The following is a 27,997-nucleotide window of genomic DNA, read 5'->3' on the forward strand; positions in this document are numbered from 1 at the left end:
GGCACTGTTCCTCGGGGGAAAAAGCGGGTGATGTCTGCTTCTTATGAGCATTTATTGAGTACTGTTAAGTATTGTTAATATTGTTAAGTATTGTTGAGTGTCTCAAGTGGGAAAATAACATCTCCAGAAAAAGGAAAACAATGTTTGTACCTTTCTTTTTGAACTCAAAATGTTAACTATTACTTCCTATGGTCATTCAAAGGGCCGAGCTCACTGCAAATGCCACATTCAAGACAAGTTCATAGAGCAGAAACGCCCCCACATGAACCATTCTCTGTATCCCCTGCACCTCCTCATGCCTCCCCGGGGTAACTTTCAAAGCTTCTAATAAAACTCAACATCTGTATTTAAGATGACGCACAGCATTTCTTGCACTGACATCAGTGAGTTTTGGGAGGGGACCTTGCTCTGAATTAGTTTCAAATGACACGTCATTAAGCAAGCCCGGTCAGCGGGAGTCTACGCTCCACTGCTCAGCCCTAGAGAACGCAGCGGCCGCGGGAAGCCTGCTCCTCACCTTGAGGTGCCCTCGAGCGTTCGCTGGGAACGTGCATCCTTGAGTCATGACTGCACAACAGCGGCTGGCCCAGTCTGAAGGCACAGAGAGTCTATAATTATTACATTAAGAATCCTAACTGGTTTGCTGGGTATGTTCAAACTCTACCATCAACATATTTAGGTGAAGGGGAGCTCAGAGTGAAGACATGCTAGGCTAATTCCTATCAGATCTTTTTCAGAGGAAGCCGGTCTTCTACAGCCTTCCAAACGGCAGCATCTAGAAGATACTCCAAGGAGAGTTTTTACTGTAAGCTGAAGGGTAAGTTTTAGGAAAGAATATTTTAGAGTGAGTCACTGAAAGCAACCTGGGAGAAAATCAGGCAACAGCACTTAGCAAAGTGAATCAAGCACAAATACTAACTGTCCCAAGAAATAAACGATGAAGAACAAGATAAAACAACATATTGCAACTTTATTAGATTTTTCTATTTTACTGGCTGTTTGGACTCAACAAAGGCCTTAGTAACCTGTCCCTTCCACATCTTCAGATGTCACAGTACAGAACACAAAATCTGATTAGACGGCACCAGTCAACCTGTCCAACAGAACCACCACTAACACCTCAGTCACGTAAGGCTTTTATAATAATTCAACCACAAATATAAAGATACTCAGCATTCTGTGCAGGTTTGCCGCCGCTGCTATGCAAGACCTCACCCCGGAACAGTTTACCAGACCAGGCCTACTTAATGACAGCTCCCCACAGGCGACTTGTGCAGGTACGGCAGGACTCTGCCTCATATCCAGGATGAGCAAAGAAGTCAGTCTATGGAAAATTAATCTGAGCCCCTATTCCTACACCTCCGTACATGTTCCCTCCTCAACGTGTCCCACTATCCATTCATCTCCCATCTGGAAAGGACGCCGTGGGTGTTTTCCAAGTGAGAGTGGTGGTCGGGGTTTTGCTGGGTTCAGGGGAAGGGGATGGATGGGTGGGTGAATGAACAAACTGACAAAAGGAGGAGGGAAAGGAAACATTTGAAAACCTTATTTACTAGAACGCTCTCCATGACTCAGAATATAAACAGGGCTTGCTGTCACGAACTTCGTTCTGCTGGCTACACACTTCTATGACTGAGTGAGGCAGCATCTTGATCTATACCCACCCCCAACACGAAAACCTGGGGGACAATCAGGGAGGACAGTGGGACTCCTCCCGGAAGGTAATGTTACAGGCCTGGCTCCCGAGAGCAGCAGCCGCCTGCCAATGCCTTGGGAACGGGCGGTTGTAGATGTGCACTTGGGAGCCTGCGGGTCTGGAGTCTGATGTCTGAGGAGCGTTTCCGTCCACCTCCATCCCATGAGGGGCAGTGGCGCTGGCGGCTGCGGTCAGCATTCTATCCTTTGATGACGGCAATAGGTCTCAGCTTAATGGCCTTCTTGCTGATTCCAGCATCGTGGCAGGTGTTCACCACGTCTGTCACGTTCTTATACGACTCGGGGGCCTGAAGGGGAGGAGTTAAACAGTGTAAAAATCTACTTAAAGTGTAATTCTTGAAACCATTAAACTTCACGTGGGATTAAAGAAATGCACATTAAAATAATACTGAGTTTTCTTTTTGGTGTGTGTATGGAGTGTGTGTCATACAAAGACGATGACTGAACTCGATGTTGGTAAGAGAATAATAACAAACACTTTTACCTGGTTTTATATTTTTTCTGTATGTCTCATAGTTTCCCATTGCATATATATTACCTGTATAACTAGCAAAAACAGTTAATGTAATTGAATAAAACACACACAACACTAATACCCAACAGAAAGGAAATGCATCAAACCATTATCTTTGGTTGGTAGTTATTGGCCACTCTGATTTTCTTTATTTCTACAGTTGTCAAAATTTCTGGAATGAACAGCTATTACAATAAGGGAAAGTTATTCAATGCATCTGTATTACCAACATCGTCTGTATGTTTGTTTGTCTATATACGGACACGCACACTCTTCTGAGTTTCCAGCAAGACCTCCCCCCTCCGTTCCCAGCCAGTCAGAACTAGTCTCATCACACATCTTCTCTCCCTATTCCCCGCACCACAGCAGCTCCTCTCAGCGAATTTCCATAGGGCTCCGTGCACACCCTTTGCTAGCTCATCTCCCATTCCCTTCCAATTTCTAATTTTCACACCGCAGCCTCTGGACTCCTTCCAGTGAGTCATGTGCAGAATCCTCTCCCTGCTGTCCTCTGCTCGGAACATTCCCTTCACGCTTTTGTTCTTGCGGAAACAGAGATCTCTTCTAGGGATGTTACTTCCACTTCTAACTTGAAGTAGCAGCGATCTTCCCTCCTAAATGGGGTCCTGTCATTAGGCCCAAGAGTGTGCCAGGTGTCCGTGCTCATCTTGGTACTTTCTAGACCATTCCCACTCCCTTCCCCCTAAGGCCTCGCCGGTCATCGTGTCTCACTCCCTCTTCTTGCTGCAGTTAACCTGCTAGACTTGGAAGCACTCACTAGCGTTACTGCAAGACTTCTCGCTCCTGGCTCACTGCCACTCTATCCTGCTAGAATTTCAAATGGTTTCAATATTTAGCAAGAGGTCCCTCTCAGTATCTTGGCTTCTAGCCCCTTGACTGTCAATCATTCCCTCCCAGCCAGGGCCATAACCTGGAACCTGTCATTACCAGTGATTACAACTCCTCCACAATCCCTGTCTCAAGCACGCCGGGTTGGTGACCACAGCTAGGTTTCCAGCTCACTCCCTCCTGTGCGCCGTCTCCATCAATCCGTTAGCCCTGTGGGACGTTTAATCTCCCTGCAAGCCCTCAACAGCCTTGCTTTTCTTCCACTGCACTATACTTGCAAACCTAGTCAAAGTTAACTCAACATCTATTTCAAGCCTGCACCTGTACAGCTGATAGAGTTGAAAAACACCCAATCACTGAATTGAGCACAAGGAGGCCCCGGCTGCTATGCGGGCACCCACCCAGAATCTCGCCAGGCTGATTACTCGTTCTCATACATGGTTATCTCCTACCTTCCCCTGCATTCTCACTCTTAGTTGCTGATACTACTTTCTATTACACTAAAAAAAAGAGAAACCATCAGAACAGAATCTCCATATAATCTCACCACCAATTCCCTGACTACCTGCATCCTACCTTCTCTTTTATTAAGGATTCATTTTCTGAGCTCCTAGCAAGGACCAACCCCATCCACTTGGGACACTCGATCCCATCTCCTCTCACCTATCCAAGGACACTGCTCCAGTGACCCCCCCCCCCTTTTCTGCATCATTAATTTCTCTTCCAGATTCTTCTCATCAGCATGCCAGATCATGTTACTCTTCTGCTCAAAATTCTCCAATGTCTTCCCATCACCTCACTCAGAGTAGGAAGAGCAAAAGTCCTTCTGTAAAGGAAAGGCAAGGACTCACACAATCTGGTGCTCCTAACCTCTGACCTCAGCTCCCCCATGCCTGCTCTTATCAGGGGCCTCCCTGTTATTTCTCCAACGTCTAAGCATAATCTCACCTTAGGATTTCTGCACGTGGCTGTTCTCTCTGCCTGGAAGGCTTGCCCACTCCCTCATTCCCTTTAGGTCTTCAAGTGTCACCCCACTACACCCTATTTAAAACTGCACCCACTTCCTATCTTTCCCTATCCCTGTCCCATTCGTACTTTATAGCACTTCCTGTCATCTAACATACTACATTTTTTATTATGTGCTAAGTTTCACAAGAAAGGGATTTGTTGGTTTTGTTCTCTGCAGTACCCCTAATACCTAGAATAGCACCTGACTATAGATGCATAGCATTTCCTGAGCGAATGAACAAATCATATGCAAAACACGCACAAAAGGAAAATTCCAAACGTCAATAGAAGTGATCTCTGGTTGGTGGAATTTTGGATGTTTTGTTTTCTTCTTTGCATTTTCCAAAATCTCTTAACGAAACAGGTGTTATTCTTTTTTTTTTTTTTTTTAGGGAGGGAAGAGGGGGGCAGAGGGAGAGGGAGAAAGAAAGACAGACTCTTAAGCAGGCTCCATGCCTAGCAGGGAACCCAGCTCGATCCCACAACCCTGAGAGCATGACCTGAGCTGAAACGAACAGTTGGATGCTTAACCAGCTAAGCCACCCAGGCGCCCCATAAATAGGTGTTATTCTTTTTTTGCGGCGGGGGGGGGGGGGAGATTTTATTTATTTATGAGAGAGAAAAAGGGAGAGAGAGAGAGAGCGCACGCACGCACAAACATGGGGAGCAGCAGGCAGAGGCAGAGGGAGAAGCAGGCTCCTCTCTGAGCAGGGAGCCCAACATGGAACTTGACCCCAGGACCCTGGGATCATGACCTGAGCCAAAGGCAGATGCTTAACCGACTGAGCCATTCAGGTGCCCCTTACTCTTAAAATCAGAGAAAAAAATTACTTGTTATTAAGAAATAAGGCTTTGTCATACTCTGTGACTCAGTAAGTCTACTCTCGGGATTTCACTCTCGTTATTAAAAATAGCTGCCTGGGCCCCTGGGTGGGCCAGTTGTTTAAGTGTCTGCCTTCAGCTCATGATTGCAGGGTCTTGGGATTGAGAACCATATCAGGCTCCAGCCCTGCATCAGGTTCCCTGATCAGCAGGGAGACTGCTTCTCCCTCTCCCTTTCCCTCCGCCAGCTGCCCAACCTGCTTGTGCTTCCCTCTCTCTGTCAAATAAATAAAATCTTAAAAACAAAAACCCAAAACCAAACCAAACCAAAAACAGCTGGAAAAAAGCTTCACGCATTACAACTTAATTTATAGTAGCAAAAATTTGGAAGCCACTTAAATGTCGAACATGGGCAGAAACTTATGGTCCTTAGCTGGTAGAATATTTGACAATCATTAAAAAGTGATGCTTACAAACAGTATAACAGTAACATGCTAAATTAAAAAAATAGCAAAAAAAGGGGAGAAAAAGAAATTAGAAAAAGGACCACAAAATGTAAACTATGATTATAACTAGTTTAAAAAAAAAAAAAGCATTCAGGGGAAAAAAAGGAAAAGACAGTAAGTGTCCTAAAAAGGGAAGTTAACAGTTGTGTTAGCATACTGAGTTTCTACATGACTTTTTCTTTATTCTTAAACTTTTTAAAAAAGTTATGCTGCTTCTAAAATTGAACATGTACATACATATAATTTAAACAAAATCTTGGCTCCCTTGTGAATCAAATAAAACCGTTGTCTTTTAAAATCTGCTTTCAAATTCTAATACATAATAGCTGTGCAAAAGAAAGGTTAAAATGAATCGGCTCAAACAATTTTAAAGTTTAATACATAGAAAGGTTAAGAATCAGGGTGCCTGGGTTGCTCAGTTGGTTAAGCATCTGCTTCGGCTCAGGTCATGATCCTAGCAGGTTCCAGGGTCCTGGGATCCGGTCTGGCTTCAGACTCCCTGCTCAGCGGGAAGCCTGCTTCTCCCTGTCCTCCCTGCTCACTACCTGTCTCTCTCCCTCTCAAATAAATAAAATCTTAAAAAAAAAAAAAAAAAAAAGTTAAGAATCATTCTTGTGACTTGCCTTGTAATTAATCTCCAAACAAAAGACAACGATAAACTAAAATTGAGGTTATTTAAAAACAAACATAGTATCTGGTAAGTAATACCAAAAATTATGCTGTGTAGTAGCATAAATCACGGACAGTTTTATGCTGAATATTTATCAAAATTTCACTCACCTCTTCCATAACCAGTTTGGGTGATGCAACACGGATTGCGATTCCCATATCTGCCAGTTTGTCCAAGACATCCTGGAAATCTAAATTACGACGAGACTTTGCCCGGGACAATGCCCGGCCCTAGATTAGAAAAGAAATGAACTTTACTTTATAAATTCTGAGCTACAATTTATTTTCAACTCCAGTATTTATTTAATCCTTTGGAATTATATGCCTTTTCCTTGACTTCTTTTAGAGTTAGAAAATAATCTTTTTTCTTTTTAATCAACCTTAGTTTTTTCGTTACAAATCTCATATCCTTCTAGAAAACAACTTTCCATCTATACAAAACATTCAGTATTGAAAAATTTAGTTGTGTATTTCTAATTACAATTATCAATTCAATATAAATAAATTGATTTTAATTATAAACAGTAGGTCTGTCATCATAAAAACTTTGTGCCTTGTGATTTGAAATAGTTTGTCAACTTTGGCACTACTGACATTTTGGGCCAGATAATTCTATGTCACGCAGATTGTTCAGCAGCATCCCTAGCCTCTGCTAGATGCTGGTACCAAAACTCCCTACCCTAACTGTGACATTTAAAAAAAAAAAAAAGCTTCCAGGTGTTGCTGATGAGATGTGCTGGTTTTGATCACTGGGCTACAATGAGGAGTTTGGAGGCAGCTGGAAATGAGAAGGGATCAGAGAAAAAGGGAGGCTCAGATATGTTTGTTAGGGTCTGTCTTATGAGAAGGTACTCTTGAGTTTCAATCTGCCACTCCATCACTAGCTAAGCACTCTCATGGCTCAGAACAGGGATGGGCAAACTGGTTTGTGGTCCAAATCTGGCCCACCACCTGTTTTCTGCAAAAGAGTTTTATTGGAACACAGTAATTCCCATTGGTTTATGTATTGTCTATGGCTGCTTTTTCACTTCAGTGGCACAATGGAACAGCTCCTATAGAGACCATATGGACCCCAAATATCTACTGTTTGGTGCTTTACAAAGTTTGCCAACCCCCGGCTTAGAAGAGGCAATATGGTGAGATAGGTGTGCATCTATGCATGGGCTCTGATGTGCGAATCCCCCAAATCCTGAGTGGACCTACCTAGAAAGGGACAAATTATGCAAATGACTAGGTCCAGTGAATTACTGACATAAGCTGTGATGTGACCGTGCATCAGTCACAGTTGTATTGGTGGGGCCAGTGTGGCAATTTCCCAGTCTGGATTTTGTGGGCTTGCAGAGATGGGCAACAGTCCCTCGCCCTACAATGACCACTGAGGTAGAGATACTAGGTGACCTTAGTTGGTTCACTAGACAGTATATATCATGAGAATAAATTCAGGTAGAAGACAAGACAGATCCAAACTTCAATTCTGTTAATGCCCAATGTCGAAATGTAAAATGACGATTAAACTGAAGAGAGCATTTCTAAGTCAGTTTCTGTTTTCCTTACCGCTCCATGACAAGTTGTTCCAAAGGTCTCAGTCATGCCCTGTTCAGTGCCGGTAAGAACGTAACTACAGGTGCCCATGGTGCCGCCAATGAGCACTGGTTGTCCAGTGAGCTGAGGAAGCACACACAAATCAAACATACCACCATTTAGAAAAACTTTAGATGAGCTTTTTATGCCCGAGATTTACACTTCCTCTTGCACTGCAGGACTGTGGGAGGAACCTGGGCCTCTAAATACATTGCTTTCCCAACTGTTACTATAACATTACTTTAATTCTTGGATAATTGAGAGGGAAGTGGAAAGGAATGAAAAACGTGAGGACCTGAAAAGCAGCAGAGACAGACAACACAAGAGCAAAGCCAAATTCAAATGTTTAGGGAAACGTCATTAGGAAGAACATTCCAGGACAAGGTGCCTGACCTCTCCAGGTTCCGGTTTCCTTATTGCAGGGAAATGGGAGCAGGCTAAGGGCCCTTCTACCTCTACCACAGCCAGACAGCAAGAGAGGAGGAGAGAGGAACAGACTGAGTTTAATCTTAATCTTGCCTTCCAATCATTCAGAGGCCTTGAAAAGATCACCTTTACGGAGTAAAAGATGCCCCACTGAGGATGTTTTAGACCTCCCAAGGCAGGCAAAGATGAGGTGGGAGTCACTGCTTCACAAAAGACCGGAAATCACCGTTCCCAGGAAGGACAGACCTTTCCCAACGGCTGCCTTTCTGTTTAAACTCGCTTATGTTCAGAACGACCTAAATCACGCCCCCACGGCTTAACACTGCAAATGGCTTAGTACATACTTGGTAGTCGACAGCGATGAGGGGATGGTGAGGAGGGAAAGCTCGGGTGGATCCCTTCCTGTGAACCAACAGCGTCCGTTCCTTTCCGTCCACCACGTGCTGCTCTACTTTGGCAATGTTGTGGGAAACGTCATAGATCACATGCAGGTCCAAGTCGTCAGGGGTTGTGTTGAAGACCTTGGCAAAAGCCTAAAAGGACAAGCCTATGTTAAAAGCAGCCAGAACCAGCTCTTCCGAACTCCTCTGATGGACTTCAGCTGGTCTGTTCCTAGAGGGAGTGAGGAATTTACGAGCTCAAGCACAGCAGTATTATTCATCTTCACATAAAATACAAAAACCATCTTTTACATGACATTGCAAATGCCACTCCGGAAATGCCAACTCTGACTGGAAAGCTGCTGGGCTACTCTTCATCCCACCCTTCAGAACAGCTTCTTCCTCAGCAGTCTCATCTCCGTGAACGCACGTCCATCCTATCTGATGCTCAAGGCAAATTCTAAAAACAATTTTGGCTTCTCTTCTTCTCCCATTCCCCACACCTGATACTCTGCTAATTTGGTTTAAGGAGACTTCAAAAGCCTAGAGAGTTTGCCAATATTTATCACGTAGATTTTGAAAACTGGTTTCTGTGGGCTCTGTTTTAAACCTCATCACGAGTAACCAAAGAGCAACTTCAACCGTACCTGACGGGTTAGGAACGTCATGGAGGAGCGGTTGACCCAGGCGTAGTTCCCAGCAGCTGCCATGCCCTTCAGGTAGTCCTGACCCTCTGGGGAAGCAATCCGAGCACAAGCCAACTGCCGGTCGTTGACTATAATCTTGTCTCTCTTCATGGCTTTTTCCATAGCTACCAGTGCATCTGGACGAGACAGAAGCAAGTCTAAAGAGGCTGCTTTTCCCTTTATAATTGAGATTTACTGCAGAAAATTAGGCTACATTCAAACCCATTTTTTAAAAAGCAAATAAAATACAACTTTTCCTTGAAGTGTTTCTAGATTCCTCTACTTGCTTGGTCAAGACATAGTTACTGAGAATCTTCTGTCCATGCTATGTGACACAAAGAATGTGGGCTACAAAGCTAACACCTTCCCTGAAGGAACCTGGAAAGGGAACGAGAGGTGTACACACACAGCAACAACATGGTCTTAGTTTCTCCTTTCCTGGCATGAGAATGAATGAACACAAGTAGTAAAATATATTTTATTACTGTCGTGGTTTTAAAAAAATAATATTTTAGTGATTTAACAGAAAAGAATTGGAGACAAGTTGCTAGAAGAGCAGGAAAATCAAATCCGTGGCCAAATGTAGAGAAGTACACAGCAGAGAATTCGGAATTACTAGTCAGTGCTCCATACATCTGCTAGATTAAATATTCTAATGGGTCACACTGGCCCAAATTATTAAATTCCCATAGGATGAAATGCATACACAAGGATGAACCATATAATACACAATTTAAGGTTTATAGTAATTTCCACGTGTATATATACCTTCTCATAAATGCATAAATGCTTCCATACGTCCTATCAGTCATCCAAAGTGACCCTGCTGCTATTCGCCTGCCTTCTACTTTTGTCCATGCTGTCTTTTGGTCATGAATGTCCTTTGTGCATGACTGTCCAAACTGCAAACAGTATGTGTTCAACATGCCACTTCCAATGTATTTTTTCTAAATGCTTTATATAGACTGTCTTATAATATTTTATCAGGTATTACCTTTTCATTTTAATTAATGTGATTATCTCTTTTTTGAGACACCGTGAGGGCAGTTCCTTGCCAATTTCATCACTGAATCCACCACAACACTTAATCTTGCGGTGCAGGTATGTGAGACACACTTGCATAGATCGTATGTGAAGTATTTAATCTCCTATGACAACACCAGTGAAGTAGTAAAAACCTACGCAGTATATAGTTCTAGAGCTTCCTCTCTAAAATCTCTATTTGGTTCCCCACAAATGCGTGTTTGAGCACTGAGTCAAAAATGAGCTTGAGAATATACCTGTGGCTACTTGGTGGCCCAAGCCTCTGCTTCCACTGTGGATCATCACACACACCTGTCCCTTATGGTCGATGCCCATTTTCTTAGCTGCGTACTCATTGAAAATCTCATCCACAACCTGGATTTCTGCATAGTGGTTGCCTGCTCCCAGGGTCCCCAACTGCAAAAGAAAGAATGTCTGATAAAATGACTTCTATTCCACTTTTAAACATTTATTTATTGATTTTAGAGAGACAGAGAGAGAGAGCCAATGTGCCTGCACAAATTGGGTGGGGAGGGGCAGAGAAAGAGAGTCTACGAGTAGACTCCTCACTGAGTGGGGAGCCTGACACGGGGCTAGATCTCACAACCCATGAGATCATGACCTGAGCGGAAACCAAGAGTAGGGACACTCAATGGACTGAGGTGCCAGATTACTATTCTGCTTTTTAAAAATCCATTTAAAAAGCAAATTGATAAAATCAACTGATAACAAAAAATAATCAGTTTTATACAATAAAGAAATTTCTGAGCCTCAGAAATGCTTCATGCATTTAAAGCAATACACAATAAAAAATATGGTAGAGTAGCTCCTGAAACTCATTGTATCATTACCTGCTTGAGTTATACACAAATATGTATTGAAAGCTTCATAAACCCAAATTCAGACCATTAAATGGCTCAGAGGACACTTTAAAGGTGTGAACACAAGGGTCAAATTTTGGGATAAACTCCTGAGTGTGAATTTTTAAACAAGGTCCAAGTTCAAATGAGTTTTGAAACATCTATGAGTTTGCTGACACCTACCATTATCCACCACTGAAAGTACATCCTGTAACTGGAGTTGATAGAGGATTCAAGGACTGCAGCACAGAGTGCTGGAAGAATCTTTAGAGGCCGCCTAGTTTTAACTACTGTGATTTTCAGATAAGAAAACCAGACTCGGAGGGACACCTGGGTGGCTCAGTCAGTTAAGTGTCTGCCTTTGGCTCAGATCGTGATCCCAGGGTCCTGGGATTGAGCCCTACATAGGGCTTCCTCCTCAGCGGGGAGCCTGCCTCTCCCTCTGCTTCTCCCCTGCTTGTATTCTCACTCTTTGACACAATCTTAAAAAAGAAAAGAAAACAAAACAAAACCAGACTCAGGCAAAAGAGACTTGCCCATAGTCACAGTGAATTAATGGCAATGCCATCGCCACTAGCTATAGATTTCAAACATGTGATATATTCTTATCTCATGGATAAGGTATGTCTTCTCATCTTAGACTCCAGAAAATAGCTACATCTGTGAACTGTCCAAATATGTACATATGTAATTTGGGCATACTTTTTTTTTTTTTTTAAAGATTTATTTATTTGACAGAGAGAGAGATCACAAGTAGGCAGAGAGGCAGGCAGAGAGAAAGGGGGAAGCAGGCTCCCTACTGAGCAGACAGCCTGATGCAGCGCTTGATCCCAGGACGCTGGGGTCATGACCTGAGCTGGAGGCAGAGGCTTTAACCCACTGAGCCACCCAGGCGCCCCTGGGCATACATTTTTAAGCCTTACACTGATAGCCTATTTTTCTCCCGTCTATTTCTTTCTTTTTTTTTTTTTTAAAGATTTTTATTTATTTATTTATTTGACAGAGAGAGATCACAAGTAGACAGAGAGGCAGGCAGAGAGAGAGAGAGTGAGAGAGGGAAGCAGGCTCCCTGCTGAGCAGAGAGCCCGATGCGGGACTCGATCCCAGGACCCTGAGATCATGACCTGAGCTGAAGGCAGCGGCTTAACCCACTGAGCCACCCAGGCTCCCTCTCCCGTCTATTTCTAATTCAGCACATCTTGTTTTATGAACACCTGCAAGTTCCTAACACTTTTTCAAAAGAGTAAGAATGTGGTATAAATAAATTTGTGTTCTTTTTGATATACTGTGAAAAACCTGGGGATATATTTACTACACAGAAGACAACATTTTTGCCTCAACAGAAGCGTAGGAAACCCCTCCCCCACTTAGCGCACTGCCCCTCCCACGTGTTACCTGAGGGAGGCCTCTCTTCTTAGCCCTTGCGGAGACCTTGTTGGGGTCGGCCTGCAACATCCTTCCATACTCCTCACAGTGCTCCTTGTCCTCAGCCCAGGCATAGCCTTCCCTCAGGGACCAGTCCACTCCCATCTCCAAGGCCTCCTCCAAGTCTCTGAGGGAGTAATAAGGTCTGGTCATTTCACGGCCAAGACAGAACAAAAGCGGAGATGACCACATCTCTTTTGAGGAAACAGTCCATCTGCTCTCGCCTATATACCGGGCACTATGCTAGATGCCATGTTTATGCTCTCAGCAACTCCAGTTTTTTTGGAGGAAAACAGCTACGTAAATAATTGTGATATAAAATAGTAGGTTCGTATTAGAAACGATTATCGTTCTTTAGACATTCATTCAGTTCCTTCTCCTCTTTAAATCTTTTTTACATCAGATTTGCCTCTCTGAAAAGCAAAGATAATTTCTGTCATCATATAACGGTCATCTCACATACCACCAACTACCACTAACTTTGCCACAGCTACCCCTTCATTAATAATTTATGAAAAATTACAGCCAAATGAGAAACCTATGTACATGCCTTCAGCTGGCACCGGAAGAACTTGGCGGGGCCTCTGCAGAAATACTACATGGCTTCAGCGCACATGCCTTCTGAAGGGGCACATACATTACATCCCTAGACGAAGCAGCCTTGATCTTCATCTAAGGTCCAGGCCTCCCAACACACTACCTGGAAGGTTAAATGGTCAATGTCATCTCCCTACTATAGCCCGTTTCAAATATTATTTATGATACAGGACAAAAATTCCTATCTAAAATATTTACGAAGATCTTAGAATTTATACGTGCTAGGTACGCTTTTCAAACCAGGGCTGCATGTCAGGGACCACATGAAATCACAGATCTTCCAAATGTATGTTTACTCCAAATTTTTTTTTTTTTTTTTTACTGGAGAGGAGATGCAGAATTGGTAATAGTTAGAAACATAATGGTATGAACGTATGTAGACATATATAATTAGGATGCAAAAGTCACAAGAATTTTAAAGATAAAACAGAAGATGCGAAAGAAACATTCTTGTTAAGCACATGTTCTGCAGAGTTTAAGACGCGCAGCTTTGCATGAGCCATGGTGGTACCGTCAATGGCCATCGAAAAGGCAGTTATGCTGTGGCCTTCACTTTCATTCTCTACCACTGAAATATTTAACATCCTGGCTAATATACAACATTCAGTGCCATCATTCAAAAAGGAAGGTCGTGGCTAACTACAGGCTCACTGACAAAAGGCCGTTCAGAACACAGCCTCTGAAGCCAAAGGATCTTTGGTTTGAACCCTGACTTTACTTACTAGCTTACTACTACCTCTTTAAACCTCACTTTCCTTTCTTGTCAGTTGGGAATAACATCAGGGTTATTATCGAGATGACATGACATGACAGACGTATACGATAGCACAGGGCATTCCATGTAGGAGTGCTCAATAACTGTTACTGGGCCTTTTTCCATTATAAACTCGGATGTGTGTCAAAGCTGTTCTAATGAACATCACGTGATCAATCTCTCTACTCAATGGGGGGGGCAGACCTCACGTGTAAAAGAACAATCCATTACCACTTCCTGAAAGGTGACCAAACAATCCCCATTCCCTAAGCATCCTGCACTGGTTATGAATACGAGGGTCACGTGGCTATTTTCCTTCCCAATCCGTTTACTGGAATCTTGTCCTCTTACTTGGCACTCATGGGGATCACCCCTTTTGATCCTACGCCGACAGGAATGTGGTCGAACATAGCCTGGGCGAGCTGCTCCTTCACAGGCTGGACATCGCTTTCGTCTAAATTGGTTCTTAGCAAGCGCACACCACAGTTGATGTCAAAGCCGACGCCACCTGCGAAATAGAGTAGTCACAGACCAGCAACACCCGGCAGCTGGGCAAGGTTACCTGTGGTTTCTCACCATTAACATGGGTTTGAAAGACAGCTCTTCTTTTGAAGATCATTTTTTAAAAGCAGCCCACAAAGTAGGTAAAGTCTGATGACATCAAAACATTTAAAGTAATGTCCATACTATGGGTACTTTGTAGGCCAGGAAGGTGGTAATGAACAATAAGTATCATCTAGACAAGGTTAAAAAAGACGTATAAAACTAGATGTTAAACGTAACGATGATAATGAGAGTAATCACTTACCCAGTATTTCCTAAGGGCCTTGTATTGTGCTAAGTACTTTTCACAGCTGAGGTCATTTACTCCTCACAGTAATGCCACATGGAATTAACATTACTAACATAACATTTGCCGGAGAATTAACTGGGACACAAAGAAGACATATAATTTGCTGGCAAAGCGTTGTTTGCTTTGTAGCCAATGTCTAAAAAGTGCCTGGCATATAGTAGAAGCCCAAATAATTTTCCATAAATGTATGCTTTAATTGATATTTTAATAGCCTCTGAGTGTCCACAATTCATCCTCTCAGTAAATGAGGGGACGAGAAAGGACAGAACATGAGACTGAGAGACGTCCACACTCTATTTCAGAAGGACAATGCTTCACCCCTGACGGCAGATGTGCACAGTGACCTTACCTGGGGACACCACCGCTTCAGGGTCATTCATATCAAAGGCTGCCATATTCCCAATAGCAAACCCATAACCTGAATGGACATCGGGAAGTCCAATAGATCGCTGAAAGAAAATCAGAAAATGAGATTCAGCTTTCTCCACCAGACAAGACTGTATTAATTCTCACGTGGGCTCTGGGCCGAAGCCTTCCCCAAATCAAGATTCTGTTTTTGTGAAACCTTCTCTATTGGTGGAAATTAAGTGTAAAAACTTCTATTCATAAAGCTAAAAATAGTGGGAAAAAAACTTTTTTTTTAAAGTTTTTTTAAATTTAATTTTTCTTATTTATTTGACAGAGATCGCAAGTAGGCAGAGAAGCAGGCAGAGGGGGAGGGAGAAGCAGGCTACCAACCGAGCAGGGAGCCCAGTGTGGGGCTCGATCCCAGTACCCTGGGATCATTACCTGAGCTGAAGGCAGAGGCTTTAACCCACTGAGCCACCCAGGCGCCCCCAAAAACCTTTTTAATAAAGTCTGACCATTAACTAAGGAAACTGGAACAGAAAAGCCTCAGTATGAGGCTCAGTATGACACGCTGTAGGAGGGCCACATACTAACTTCAATGTAGTATTACATTACAAATATTTATTGTTATTAAAAAAAAAAAGATTTATTTATTTCAGAGAGGGTGAGTGAGAGCAGGGTGAGGGGGTAAGGGAGAGAATCTTAAGAAGACTCCCCGCTGAGTGTGGAGCCCAAAGCAGGGCTCGATCCCATGACCCTGAAATCGTGACCTGAGCCGAAATCAAGAGTGGAAACTCAACTTTAACTGAGCCACCCAGACACCCGAAGTAGAATTATATTTTATCTTTTATTATTTTTTAAGATTTTATTTATTTGACAGACAGAGACCACAAGTAGGCAGAGAGGCAGGAAGAGAGAGAGAAGGAAACAGGATCCCCGCTGAGCAGAGAGCCCGATGTGGGGATTGATCCCAGGAGCCCGGGATCATGACCTGAGCCAAAGGCAGAGGCCTTAACCCACTGAGCCACCCAGGTGCCCCTAGAATTACATTTTAAAGATAATCTGTAGACATGGATAAATTGTGGTCACATCAGGCGAAGTGAAGGGAAATATCTGATTTTACAGGCCCTTAGTGTTGAAGCAATCATTGGCAAATGTAATCCTTTTGCCGGCATGAATACTGTACACTTGCTACATCTGACGCCTAGGAAAGGGCCCTGACCCAGGAAGAATGCAAGTCAATGCAGACACCTAGACACCTAAGAGTTCCTTACAAGCAAAAGCCCTTTCTTTTCATTTTCCTTCCAGGTGCCAGCACAATAAATGGTATAAAGGGCTCAAAAAAATGTCTGTTGTACGGATTTCACACCTTCCTGTGATGGTGGAACCCGAACGCAAGACCGTGGAGGGCTCCCCCTTGCACCTTGCCTCACCCAGGCCTACCTGTTCCCACCACCACCCTCCTTTCCCAATCATGCCTACCACACCTGTCCTGTCCTTTCTTCCTCCCCACAGGTCTAACCCTTACACTTTTGTCTATTCTTTCTCCAACCATCCTCTTGAATGGGGCCAGAGTGAAACTTTGAATGGTGGTACCCTGGTCCAGTAATAACGCTGTACTGTGATGAAGAAACAGGAAAACAAAACTACTTCAAAGATTTTTCAAATGCTTACAGGTTCTAGCAAAAAGCAACCAGAAACTGAGCTGTTATCCAGACTCAATTACAGCTTTAAACTCCATGGTTATTTCTGGAAGCTTGAAGGTCACTGTCTAAGTGACACCACTATTGGTTAGGCCTGGCCATTCATCCACTCAGAGAACTCTGAGTCTAAGAGAAAATATAAGTAATTCAAACTCTGAACGCGGACTCACATGAACAATCCCAGGCAGGGCTGCCACATTGCCAATTTGCTTCATGGCTGGCAGGAAGCCACCGACACCTGAAGACAAAAATTCAGTGTTAGGAAAGGGGACGCAGTTGATTTTTAACATTACATATATTCATATGTTTCTACCTTGCATGAAACGAAGGGGTAGTGGCCTGGACTACCAGAACAACAAAGCAGGAGAGGACGTTTGGGCTGAAGTGGGAAGGGTGCCTCATCGAGAAGGGAGTGCACGTACAGGAAGGTAGTGAGGCAACCGGAGTAATCACAGACGTCCTGTCCGCATCTGTGCATACCATGAAAAGGTTCCTTGCACACACGGTACTGAGAAATGTGAAACAACTAATAAACGTTTTATTGCCGACGCAAAAAACCCCGAATTCTTTCAATAGTATTATTTACCCAAAGAAAAAAAAATCAACACTGGTTTTACTCTAAGTGACAAAGGCAGCAATGCAGAAGAGCTGGGACAACACTGGACTGAGAGGCAGGGGATACGGGGCTCTAGTTCTGGTGTCACTTGGTTGCGGTGTCTATTTGAGGCAAGTCAGGACGTCCTGGTGGGGCGAGGGGTAGGATTTACATTGCTGAGCCAAAAATAAAAGGGTTAAATCCAGGTTCCACTGTAATACCATCATGACCATTAGAGCATTACATTAGAGCTTTATACACTTATCCCTAAACGTTGCTGCTGTTCGGCAAGATAAGTGTAATCAACTCCCCTTTACGATGAGATTAGCTGAAGTTCAGTGAGGCTAATCAAGGTACTGGTTAAAAATGCAGACTTTGGAATCAGACACTCGAATAAGAGATCCACCTCTGTCACCGAGAAGCTATGCAACTGGACTAAATAAAAACCCCTTAATATCACTGAGTTTTGCCTTATACATTTGTAAAACAGAGATAACATTTTCCTCTTAAAATTCAGAACTACATGAGGTAATCTACATAAAGCGCCTTGCAAAGTGCCTGGCACATAGTAAGTGCACAATAAATAGTAGCTCGTTATAACTGTCCAAGGTGAGCTGTGACACCAATCAGGTCCACCCAGTTCCATACAGTTTCTACAGAGCTAGGTGGCTAACAGTGTGATCACACAGGTTTTTGGTCTCATTTAAAAGTTTTGATTATTACCTGACATTACTTCTGTATTTTTAAATTATAACTGAGTCACCACTGTCATGCCACAGGGAAAATGTTGTTTATACGGCCACATGTAGAACTCTGAAGTACTTACCACCACCCCGACAGGCATTCCTTAATTCCTCAAACATTAATTTTTCCAGAGCATCATTCACGTAGAAAACTCCTTCAACCTGGTAAGAATGAAAAGGAAAAACTCTGAGCACATGTCCATGACATATAGGCAGGCACTGGTTAGAATACAAATACCATACGGAACATTTATTTTACTTTACCCTTTATAGAACACTTTCTCATTACCATAAGCAAGCAGAAAACTTCCTAACAAGATGAGATGTTCATATCTTTAAGTAGATCTTAAAAATGTGTTCTGCAATGTTCACAAACAGTTTATTCCCCTATTCTTAAAGCCACACTTAAGAATTCAACAAGAATTTTTTGCATGTGTAATAAAGAAGTCTTGGAGCAGCTGTGGGGCTCAGTTGGCTGGGCATCTGCCTTTAGCTCAGGTCATGATCCTGGAGTCCCAGGGATCGAGCCCCTCACCCCACTCGTGCTCTCTATCTCTCTCAAATAAAACCTCTAGGAAAAAAAAAGTCTTCTAACTATGCTCTCACCAAGGCCAAAAGTCCTACTACTCTTGTGCTTCTAAAAATCAGTGGTCTTGATAAACAGATGAATCAAAAGAGTAAGATTCTAAACATAAAAATGCAGTCATCTGACCTTAGTGTATTTTTTTCTGTGCCTGAAGACATCACGTTACACTTTATTTTGTCCTATGCTCATTTATAAATCAATACTTAGGTAAAGAGTAAAAAAAATTTAACATGTAGATACACAGCTGTGTGCTTAGTTCTAGAATCTACACAATTTTTTTTTTTTTTTAGAATCTACACAATTTTAAGAGGCTAAAGGAGCTTGACAAAAAATACAAATGGCAAGGAAGAACATAATTATGTAATACCTAAGGCCAGAACATTTTTATGAGATCAGACTATGAAGGAGCTGCCCACCTAAGGAGGGCATTCACCTGGACAAATTTCTTTCTTTTATAAGAAAGAGGACCTCTGCTTGAATACCACCACCAGTGTAAGCAAAATGTCTCCAGTATTATTCTCTACGGAGCACATTTTATTAATTCACCAAAGATTTACTGAGGATTTACTATGTTTTAGGCACTGTACTGGGCACTAGGGGAGATATGAAGAATATATAAGATTTTTTTTTTTTTTTTAAGATTTCACCCATCTGTTGGGGCAGGGGCAGGCAGAGAGAGAAGGAGGCTCCCCATGGAGCAAGGAGCCCGATGCGGGACTTGATCCCAGGATCCTGCAATCATGACCTGAGCCAAAGGCAGACGCTTAACTGACCGAGCCACCCAGGTGTCCCTAAGATGCTGTTTTCGAGGAATTTCCAGCCCAGGATGCAGCCCAGACTAGAAAATCAAGGGTGCAATGAGACGAGCACTATGATAGGAAAGTGCTATAGAAAAAACGGAGGAAGCAGCTCAAGCAGCTTAGGGAGCTGGGGGAGGCTTGACAGGTGCTCACTGTTTGAACCAGCTCTTCAAAGACAAGAGACATCACTGGAGCTGCAAGACATTCAGGAGATATAAAGGAGACATAAAGTGGGAGGGGGGTGTTTTGGGGGAGAGGAATTTTTAGTGCAGCATGTGGGTCTTACTGGAGATTAAGTAGGATAGATATGGTAATTATTGTGAAGTTCACTCATCTCTCAAGTACGGGAATAGAATTCAACCTTAGTACAAAGGTCAGTAACTTTAAGAGTAGTACACTGAGATTTCAACTCTCCGCTCTTAGGGGAGAAGTGGTAGTCAAGTGTACAAACAGTGAAACCGTAACTGCCAATGGCAAGATGAGACTGGCTCTTGGGCAGAATCAGCAGCAAGTGTATGTATCAAAAGTGAAGCCAGAATCACTACCAGACACTGACCGTGTGTTATCATGACCATCATGTCATGGTTATTTCCTATTCCTTCATTCAGGCAACCAGATTCCTTAGACAGAAACTGGTTAAACAGAAAACAGCAAAAAGGAAATCTTATGACCATGGCCTTTTTCTCCTCTCAGAGTCCCGCTTTGCTCATGGGGGACACTCAGTAAGTTCTGATATTGAGGAAAAGAGTGCAGTGGCTATCAGGAACTCTTACGAAAACACAGACTCACAAACCTTTCAATACACTTACAAGGCACCTTAAAAGACTTCAAAAGCTATTTAACAACATATGCCCCCGAACCTAGCAAACGACTGTTTCTTCCCTTTAATGGAAAATAATAGACACAAATGGCAACGAAGCCTGCGAGAGAGAGTGAACCCAGGCTTCCACGCTCTGTGGTGTTGGCTTCCAAGTCTCCAACGGGAATACATCATTTCGTCGGAGAAAAGAAGTAAAAGAGGCATCAAAGTCCTGGCCGAGCTTACGAGGTGGCTAGAGGAAGCTGTAGCTTCCTTAGCGAAGGGAGTATTCAAAACAAGCCACCCTGCCCTGGGAATCTTCTCGACCGCTGCGAGAGGCAAAGACGCTTTATTGAACGGTGAATGCTAATAACTTGCTTCAGCAAACAAAGGTCTTGTAAACGTCACCCAGATGGCCAGCATGACTCAGGAACAGAGTCCCATCCCAGCGACTCCACCCGGGACTGGCTGGGCCACCGTGTACAACTACCCGTTAACGTCTCCAAAGCTCGAGAATGTAACATCTTGCGGTGCGTTTCGGAGACTTCGACGCGAAAGCGTTTTGCCAAGCGCGAATTTCGCGTTCACTTGGGATTCTCCCGGAACGTTCCGCTTTGGGGACCTTTCCCGCCGGGAGGGGGGGCCGGCCGGAGGTTGGGGACGGGGACGGTCCCCGCGCTAAGCCAGGAGTCGGGAGGACGAGGGGGGAAGGCCGGGCCGGTTGGGCAGGGAGGCGCCGCGGGCCCCCGGAAAGGCCCCGTCACGGGTTCCCTGCTTCCCCGCCTCACCTGCATGTTAGGCACGAAGCCCTTCTTGATTCTCCAGCAGTTTTTATTGATCTTTTCCAAGAACTGCAGCTCATCATTATAGCTGCGACTCATGGCGGCGACAACGGTGGCGAAAACTCCCGGCTCCCCTTCGAAGAGACGCTGCCGCGCTGTCCCGCGGCCTGAAGCACCACCTTCCGGAATCCAACGCGCAGGCGCAGTAGGCTCCGCCGCAGGATGGACGACGGCAAGCGTCGAGGCTCGAAACTCATGCCCCCCCCCCCCCCCCCACAAATCGCTTTCCTCTCGTTAAGTTAGACTGCCCTCTAGTGTTTATCTTTTTTGGATATTTACGAGCCCTCTTCAGACTCAAAGAGGAGCTAAATGCAGTCGTTTTTAGCGAGTTTGTAGTCACACTTTGTTTTGGAAGTGCTTTTCAGCACTTGAAGAACGCACTGAATCTGGATCAGGTCCAACTGCTGTAATGAAAATCTGCGTGGAGTTTACGTTCCCAGCAGGGAGGGAAAAAAGATGCGTGTAGCCGCGAAACCTGTTTAAATAAAATGACTGGACACGTGTAATGTTTCAGGACGCATTTGTGGATGCACATTAAATCACTTTTCTGTCAGAAAAGAACGTTCCAAAGAATGAAGGTGACAGTTTACCCGTTACTCCAGCGAACACCGATGGGCTGGTTATTATGGCCAGAGGCGCACCCTGAAGATGAGCAGATGGCAGTCCAGGCGGACAGCCGGCTGCCCGGGCTTCCCTTCTTGGGAACCCTTGTTCGTGCTCTTTTACACGCCTCTCTTGCTCCCAGAGTAAGCGGTTTTCACGCATTTCCGCTTCTAGGCCTACCGCATGTAAATAGCAGTGACTTTGGGATCGGGAAGACTTGGACTCCATTTCTCCCTCTGCCCTGTAGCACAGGCTGCTTTACCAGCCTTGTGGGATTCATCTCTCTCCTCCTTCGTTTTCTCATCTGTAAAATGGGACCACAGTTCTTCTGAGCGTGTGAGCATTAGGTGAGTGACCGTCCTGGAGTAACCAGTACCAGGCTTGGCATCCACTCTCCCAGGAGACTGTGAGAGCCACAAAGGCAAAGTCGCTGGTTTCTAGTCCTTCTTGCATTATCCATATGGGCTCCCCTTTCCTCCTCTTCTGCCCCAGTGTCACCCCAATAATTAGATGCTCTAACAACTTCAGATCCCCAGCGACGAATTATCTAGGCTAAGAACTTGACACTACCATTTCATCTGGGAGGGAAAACCCTAAAACTTAAAGAAGTCAGGGCGCCTGGGTGGCTCAGTGGGTTAAGCCGCTGCCTTCGGCTCAGGTCATGATCTCGGGGTCCTGGGATCGAGTCCCGCGTCGGGCTCTCTGCTCAGCAGGGAGCCTGCTTCCCTTCCTCTCTCTCTCTCTCTGCCTGCCTCTCTGCCTGCTTGTGATCTCTCTCTGTCAAATTAAAAAAAAAAAAAATCTTTAAGAAGTGATATAACTTCTCGAGTTTGCTGTGACCACTGTTTCTCACCAGAAACATTTAGGAGCCAAGCTGCCCACCCCCTTTAAAAGATTTTATTTATTTATTTGCTAGAGAGAGAAAGGGAGCACAAGCAGGGGGAGTGGCAGGCAGAGGCAGAGGGAGAAGCAGGCTCCCTGCTGAGCAAGGAGGTCTATGGAGGATTCCATCCTAGGATCCCTAGGATCCTGGGATCATAACCTAAGCTGACCGCAGCCGCTTAACGAACTGAGCCACCCAGGCATCCCAAGCTGGTCCCTTTTTAGATCAAGCCTTGAAGTCTGCATTCCCTTACTTTTTGTCAAAGATGTTAACGATGTTAATGATGTTAAATTAAAGATGTTAGTTAAAGATGTTAAATTCTCTCATCTTTGTCTTATTTTATTTAAAAAAAAATCCAGAGCAGAAGCAGAGATTTTCTCAAATAAAAAGACAAGTTCACATTAATAGAAAACGAGTTTAATTAAATACAAGGGAAAGTAGCAGTAATATAAAACATACAATCCAATATGCAGGGAAGTGGGGGAAACCCTGGGTTGCTGAGAGAGCTAAAGGGAACTCCTCCAGGAAGAACTCGGACAAATCTGTCCTTTGGGCTTTCTCATGCGCCTCCTCCAGGGCACATGGCTAGCTCCAGGCCCCAGCATTTTATAAACACAGAAACACACAATGTGCATTCGAACATGAAACACTGAAATGCCTACCCCTACACACACACACACACACACACACACACACACACCCCGATTTGGCTCTTTAACTCAGTTTGCCTCCCTCTGTCCCTGAGGGCTCAAGAAGGAAAACTGCCAGCCTAAGCACTTCGCAGGGCTTTACAATCCAGCATGCACTGTCCTCCCCTTCTGGGTTTACAGTAGCTGTGGATTAAGGGCCACTGGCCGCCTGGGGTGGGCTCCAAACAGGCAATCAAGCGGCGGGCTTCCCCCTCCACTGTCCACTTATGAGGTTCAGACCTTCCCAACCATGGAAACTTGGCTGCTGCTTTAAGGACGTTTCATACTTGAGGTCGGTGGAGATCAAAAGGAATCCCTGAAAAGGAGGCAAGAATGAAGACAATGTCACACCCTGGACACCGGCAGCCACAGACCTCTGGGGTTTGCTAAGGGGTGAGGGAGAGATGGTTTCTTTCCCAGGTCCTCCTGTGTCACACCCTCCCTGCCGCTGTCCCCTTGTGAGTGCCTCGGACAGCACAACAGGACACTTGGGGTTATTGTCTCCCTATGTAACTTGAGCAGCTACAAAAGCAGCGGAGGTGGGGAGGGAAGGAGGAGAGCAGGATGTGCATGGGATTGGAGAATTCCTTCAGAATCTTATTTCCCCCACGCCCCCAAAAGGTGCCAAAATGGAAGAAAGAAAGTGTCCTGAAGTTTGTTGATAATGATTAATGAGGAAACAGCTCACAGCAGATCCCTGAACCTCGCGGAGGGTCTTTGGTTCAGGCAAAAGTTCACCGAGACAATCAGAGGAACCAGTCAGGTCTCAGCCAGGCCCTGCTCTCCTTATTTTAAAAGGGGCCGTTATAAAGAAGATATGGTCCATATATATAATGGAGTATTATGCCTCCATCAGAAAGGATGATTACCCAACTTTTGTATCAACATGGACAGGACTGGAGGAGATTATGCTGAGTGAAATAAGTCAAGCAGAGAGAGTCAATTATCATAGGATTTCGCTTACTTGTGGAGCACAAGTAATAACATGGAGGACATGGGGAGTTGGAAAGGAGAAGTGAGTTGGGGGAAATCAGAGAGGGAGATGAACCATAAGAGACTGTGGACTCTGAGAAACAAACTGAGGGTTTTGGAGGGGAGGGGGATGGGTGGTGGGTGAACCTGGTGTTGGGTACTAAGGAGGGCACATATTGCATGGAGCACTGGGTGTGGTCCATAAACAATGCATCTTAGAACACTGAAAAAAGAAAATAAAATGTTTTTTTTTAAAAGGCGGCCATTAATCCCAACCTCGCAGGTTGTTTTGCGGAAGGAATGAGGCAGAGCACGCCACACCACCACAGTGCGCCTTCTCTTACTAAAGTGTGAGTCTGGCTGCCAAGCGAAATCAGCCTCGGTCTGATTTTTAAACTCAAGTTTAAATGCTTTTCATTGTTGACTGCAAGCTTTAAGAGCTAAAACTTTTGTCTATAAAATTCCTTGGGCTGGAAAAACGCAAAGCAAATTAGCATAAAACAGAATAAGCAAACTCGGAAGAGGCTTCTACTGTGAAAAGAAATGGGGGCAGTGAAGAAAATATTCACATTCTTACCGCAAAAACTTCAATATCGGAGTTGACAAGTGAGATTTTGTGTGGGTTGGGCAGGGGAATTCCTTGCTGCAATTTTGCTGAAAAACAGAGCAAGGGGTAAGATAGCTGGCAAACTTTTTGGTAAAAGACGAATAAGCAGTTTTTAAATCTATCTTTTTCTTCTGTATTTTCATTTTATGTTCCTTGCATTTTCCTCGATGAATACTTAATTAGTTACTGAAGTACTTAGTAAAAATGCACAAGCAGCTATGTACACTTGGATGGCAGAAAAATGCTGGCAACTTGTCCAGTTTATATTTCGAAATACCTTAATTAGTGTCTGAGAACATTCTGGTCTCTGATACAAAATATATTTTAACCAAGCCAAAGTCAAGATGCTGCAGTTTATGAACGACTGCGTACAGGGAGAGGGCCTAGAATTGTCCTTCATCCAAACTGTCTATCCAGGGACACTGGGGTGGCTCAGTGGGTTAAGCCTCTGCCTTCGGCTCAGGTCATGATCCCAGGGTCCTGGGATCGAGCCCCGCATCAGGCTCTCTGCCTACTTGTGACCTCTGTCTGTCAAATAAACAAATAAAATCTTTAAAAAAAACAACAACTGTCTATCCAGATGGTGGTCTGTGCATAAGAACCACAGAGATGCCCTCTAGGGAGTTGAATTTCATTTCTGGCGGACCTGAAGGAGGGTTCTTACTGCCTACGGAGTGTGGATTCAATCTCTTCAACTCAACCAGAGTTTAGCTGTTCTCGCTGAGTCTACAGGTAGTGTGGCTAACAAGGCTTGGACCTGGAATAACCAACTTTGCAACCACACTCTGTAAGTTCCGGGATGGCCCTGGATTCACACAGTCATGTGCTAGAAGTACAGCCTTTGGGGTGGAAAGTCCCAAACAATCCCCAGTGTTTAGCTAATGTCAGAGTCACATGTTTCCCCAGAACCCCTTACCATTGGCCAGTGGGAGGATTCCAAAGTGGAGAATAGAGGACAGAATGTTCTCAAACCTCAAGACCTAAAATGAAAGGGGATACTAATCAGTTGCAAAATCAGGGCATTTTGAAGGTACCATGCCGGGTCTGAACGTGCACTTTCCCAGACCTTATCATGACAGAGGGCGGTAATTAGAATCTCCCCATGGAGATAACCTAGCTTTCCAGACACTGAAAGCTACTAGGCGGGAAACCGTATTACAGTTTCCCAATCTTTTTTCCTACTTGAGGTTGGACATTTCTGCTCCGTGTAGGCTGGGTCATGGTGACAACAAATGTAGAGGGACCACATGGTGGCAGCAAACACGGCAGCTTAGGTATCTATCAAGTAAGACGATCTAAAAAATTACTAAGTATCCCAGTTAGTTGTCTTTCCTTAATGGAGGTCCTTTGCATTACCTTATGCTCTATAGTTAACACTATCACTAGAACATCCAATTTACCCAGAATAAATCACAGTAGTTGTTAAATCTTAGAAAAGTGTTAGTTCCTGGGAAGATTCAGGTATTAAAAACAAATGGACGATGGGGTGCCTTGGTGGCTCAGTCAGTTGAGCCTCCGACTCTTGGTTCTGGCTTGGTCATGATCTTGGGGTCGTGATCTCAGGGTCAGGCTCTGGGCTCAGTGCAGAGTCTGCTGGAGATTCTCTCCCCCTCTTCCCCCCTTCTCCTCCCCACTATAATGCGCACACACACACACACACACACACACACTCTCTCTCTCTCTCTCTCACGTAAATATTTTAAAAAATAAATGGACTGTGATGAACATCAGTTCACTCAATGAATATATTTTGAATATCCTATACGCTCAGCAAGCCTTGCAGCTTAGCAAGCAGGGCTCTGAAGCTGACTTCCTAGGTTTAGTTCTTGTTTTTACCACTTCTGTGAAGTTGGAAAAGCTCTCTAATCTCTGTGTGCCTCAGTTTCCTCTACTGTGAACTGAAGATAACAGCACTAATGTCTCAGTTGGTCTCAGGATTAAACAAGTGAATATTATGTAAGATGCCCAGTATATATCACTGTCATATTTTCCACCCAGAAATGTCATTATTAGCACACTCTGTTGTGGATACTAAGCAGTTTCTGTGGGTCTTCCTGGAAGACTTGGACTCCTTCTGCCTCCTCTAGGCTCAGGAAATGTTATTTATGAGAAAGTCAGCTGTGCATTCTCATTGATTGTGGTCTGTCATCTACCAAAGAGCTATGCCATGGAGGTGCTGACCCACAGTGCGTGAGACACTACGGGTATTTCATGTTTCAATATCTGGCATGAAAATATAACTTATTTTCCAGCTCGCTGGCACTCATGTCACTGGCTTCTAATCTTCCCAACCTGAAAATCAGGATGTTCCTAAAAATTGAACAAACAAACGTCTTGTCTGGCCACCTGCATAAATTCCTGGGCTTCTTTGCTATTTTCCTCACATCTATTCCTCTCTTAATAGCTGCTTCTGTCGAACATGGTCATCAGTTCAGGACCATGTCCAGGACTGCTCTGGGAGAGGTCAAGTGCCCTGACTGAGGTCACACAGCCCATAAGTGGGAGTTGACTCCTGCGCGTTGGCCCGAGTTTGTGGATGTGACCATTGTGCTATGCTGCCCCTTGACAGAGAGGTGGCAATAACTGAAATTAATTTTCATGAGAACAATGGGGATCATTTATTTAACACCTGCCATATATTCAATGTGCTAAATGAAGCTCATATATAATCCCAGCAAATCGTCCCAACAACCTGAAGACTGGAACGGCCAGCTCTGTCCCCACCTGCACTGCCCATGCACTTGCTCTGATTTACTTTTCTCTACAATATTTTTCAGCAGACAAAATATATTTGCTTGTTGTCTGACCCCCCCCACACACTAGGAGTGGCCAACAGTGGCATTATTGACATTTTGGGATGGATCCTTCTTTGCCGTAGGGGTTGTCTTATGCACTGTGGGATGGTAAGCGGCATCCTTGGTCTCTACCCCCTAAGTGCCTAAAGCATCCCCCGGACTGTGACCACCAAAAATGTCTTCAGACATTGCCAAATGTCCCTGGGGGGCAAAACTGGCCCGACGTGAAAACTGCTGCTCTGCGATGTAAGTGCCACAAGGGCAGGGACACCAAGTAGTGATTTGGCTGAACTTCCTGCAGCTTGGGGGGTGGGGTTCAATTCCAAGTCTATCCAAGTTGGGATATACTCTTCCCATCAGGAG

General features: G+C 44.3%; 2 protein-coding genes across 8 annotated transcripts in view; both read right to left on the reverse strand.

Moving 5' to 3' along the window:
- Positions 1-950: 950 nt before the first annotated feature.
- Positions 951-21,228, reverse strand: RTCB (RNA 2',3'-cyclic phosphate and 5'-OH ligase). The gene is made up of 12 exons (XM_047742026.1): positions 21,032-21,228; positions 18,142-18,220; positions 16,891-16,958; positions 15,019-15,118; positions 14,168-14,324; positions 12,436-12,592; positions 10,438-10,597; positions 9,119-9,294; positions 8,436-8,624; positions 7,639-7,749; positions 6,196-6,315; positions 951-2,003 (listed from the first exon to the last, which is right to left on the reverse strand). The coding sequence occupies exons 1-12, from the start codon at positions 21,122-21,124 to the stop codon at positions 1,896-1,898; spliced, it is 1,518 nt and encodes a 505-aa protein (XP_047597982.1). The 5' UTR covers positions 21,125-21,228; the 3' UTR covers positions 951-1,895.
- Positions 21,229-22,954: 1,726 nt separating this feature from the next.
- BPIFC (BPI fold containing family C) overlaps positions 22,955-27,997 on the reverse strand; it is a 54,590-nt gene continuing 49,547 nt past the window's right edge. For all 7 annotated transcript variants that reach the window (XM_047742762.1, XM_047742761.1, XM_047742760.1 and 4 more), the window contains 3 exons: positions 25,756-25,819; positions 24,810-24,886; positions 22,955-23,576 (listed from right to left, as the gene is read on the reverse strand). In XM_047742762.1, the coding sequence (XP_047598718.1) occupies positions 23,454-23,576; positions 24,810-24,886; positions 25,756-25,819 (264 nt within the window). In that variant the 3' untranslated portion in view covers positions 22,955-23,453. The remainder of the gene's footprint in view (positions 23,577-24,809; positions 24,887-25,755; positions 25,820-27,997) is intronic.

This window comes from Lutra lutra, chromosome 8 (genome assembly GCF_902655055.1).
Source record: "Lutra lutra chromosome 8, mLutLut1.2, whole genome shotgun sequence".
Taxonomy (NCBI): domain Eukaryota; kingdom Metazoa; phylum Chordata; class Mammalia; order Carnivora; family Mustelidae; genus Lutra; species Lutra lutra.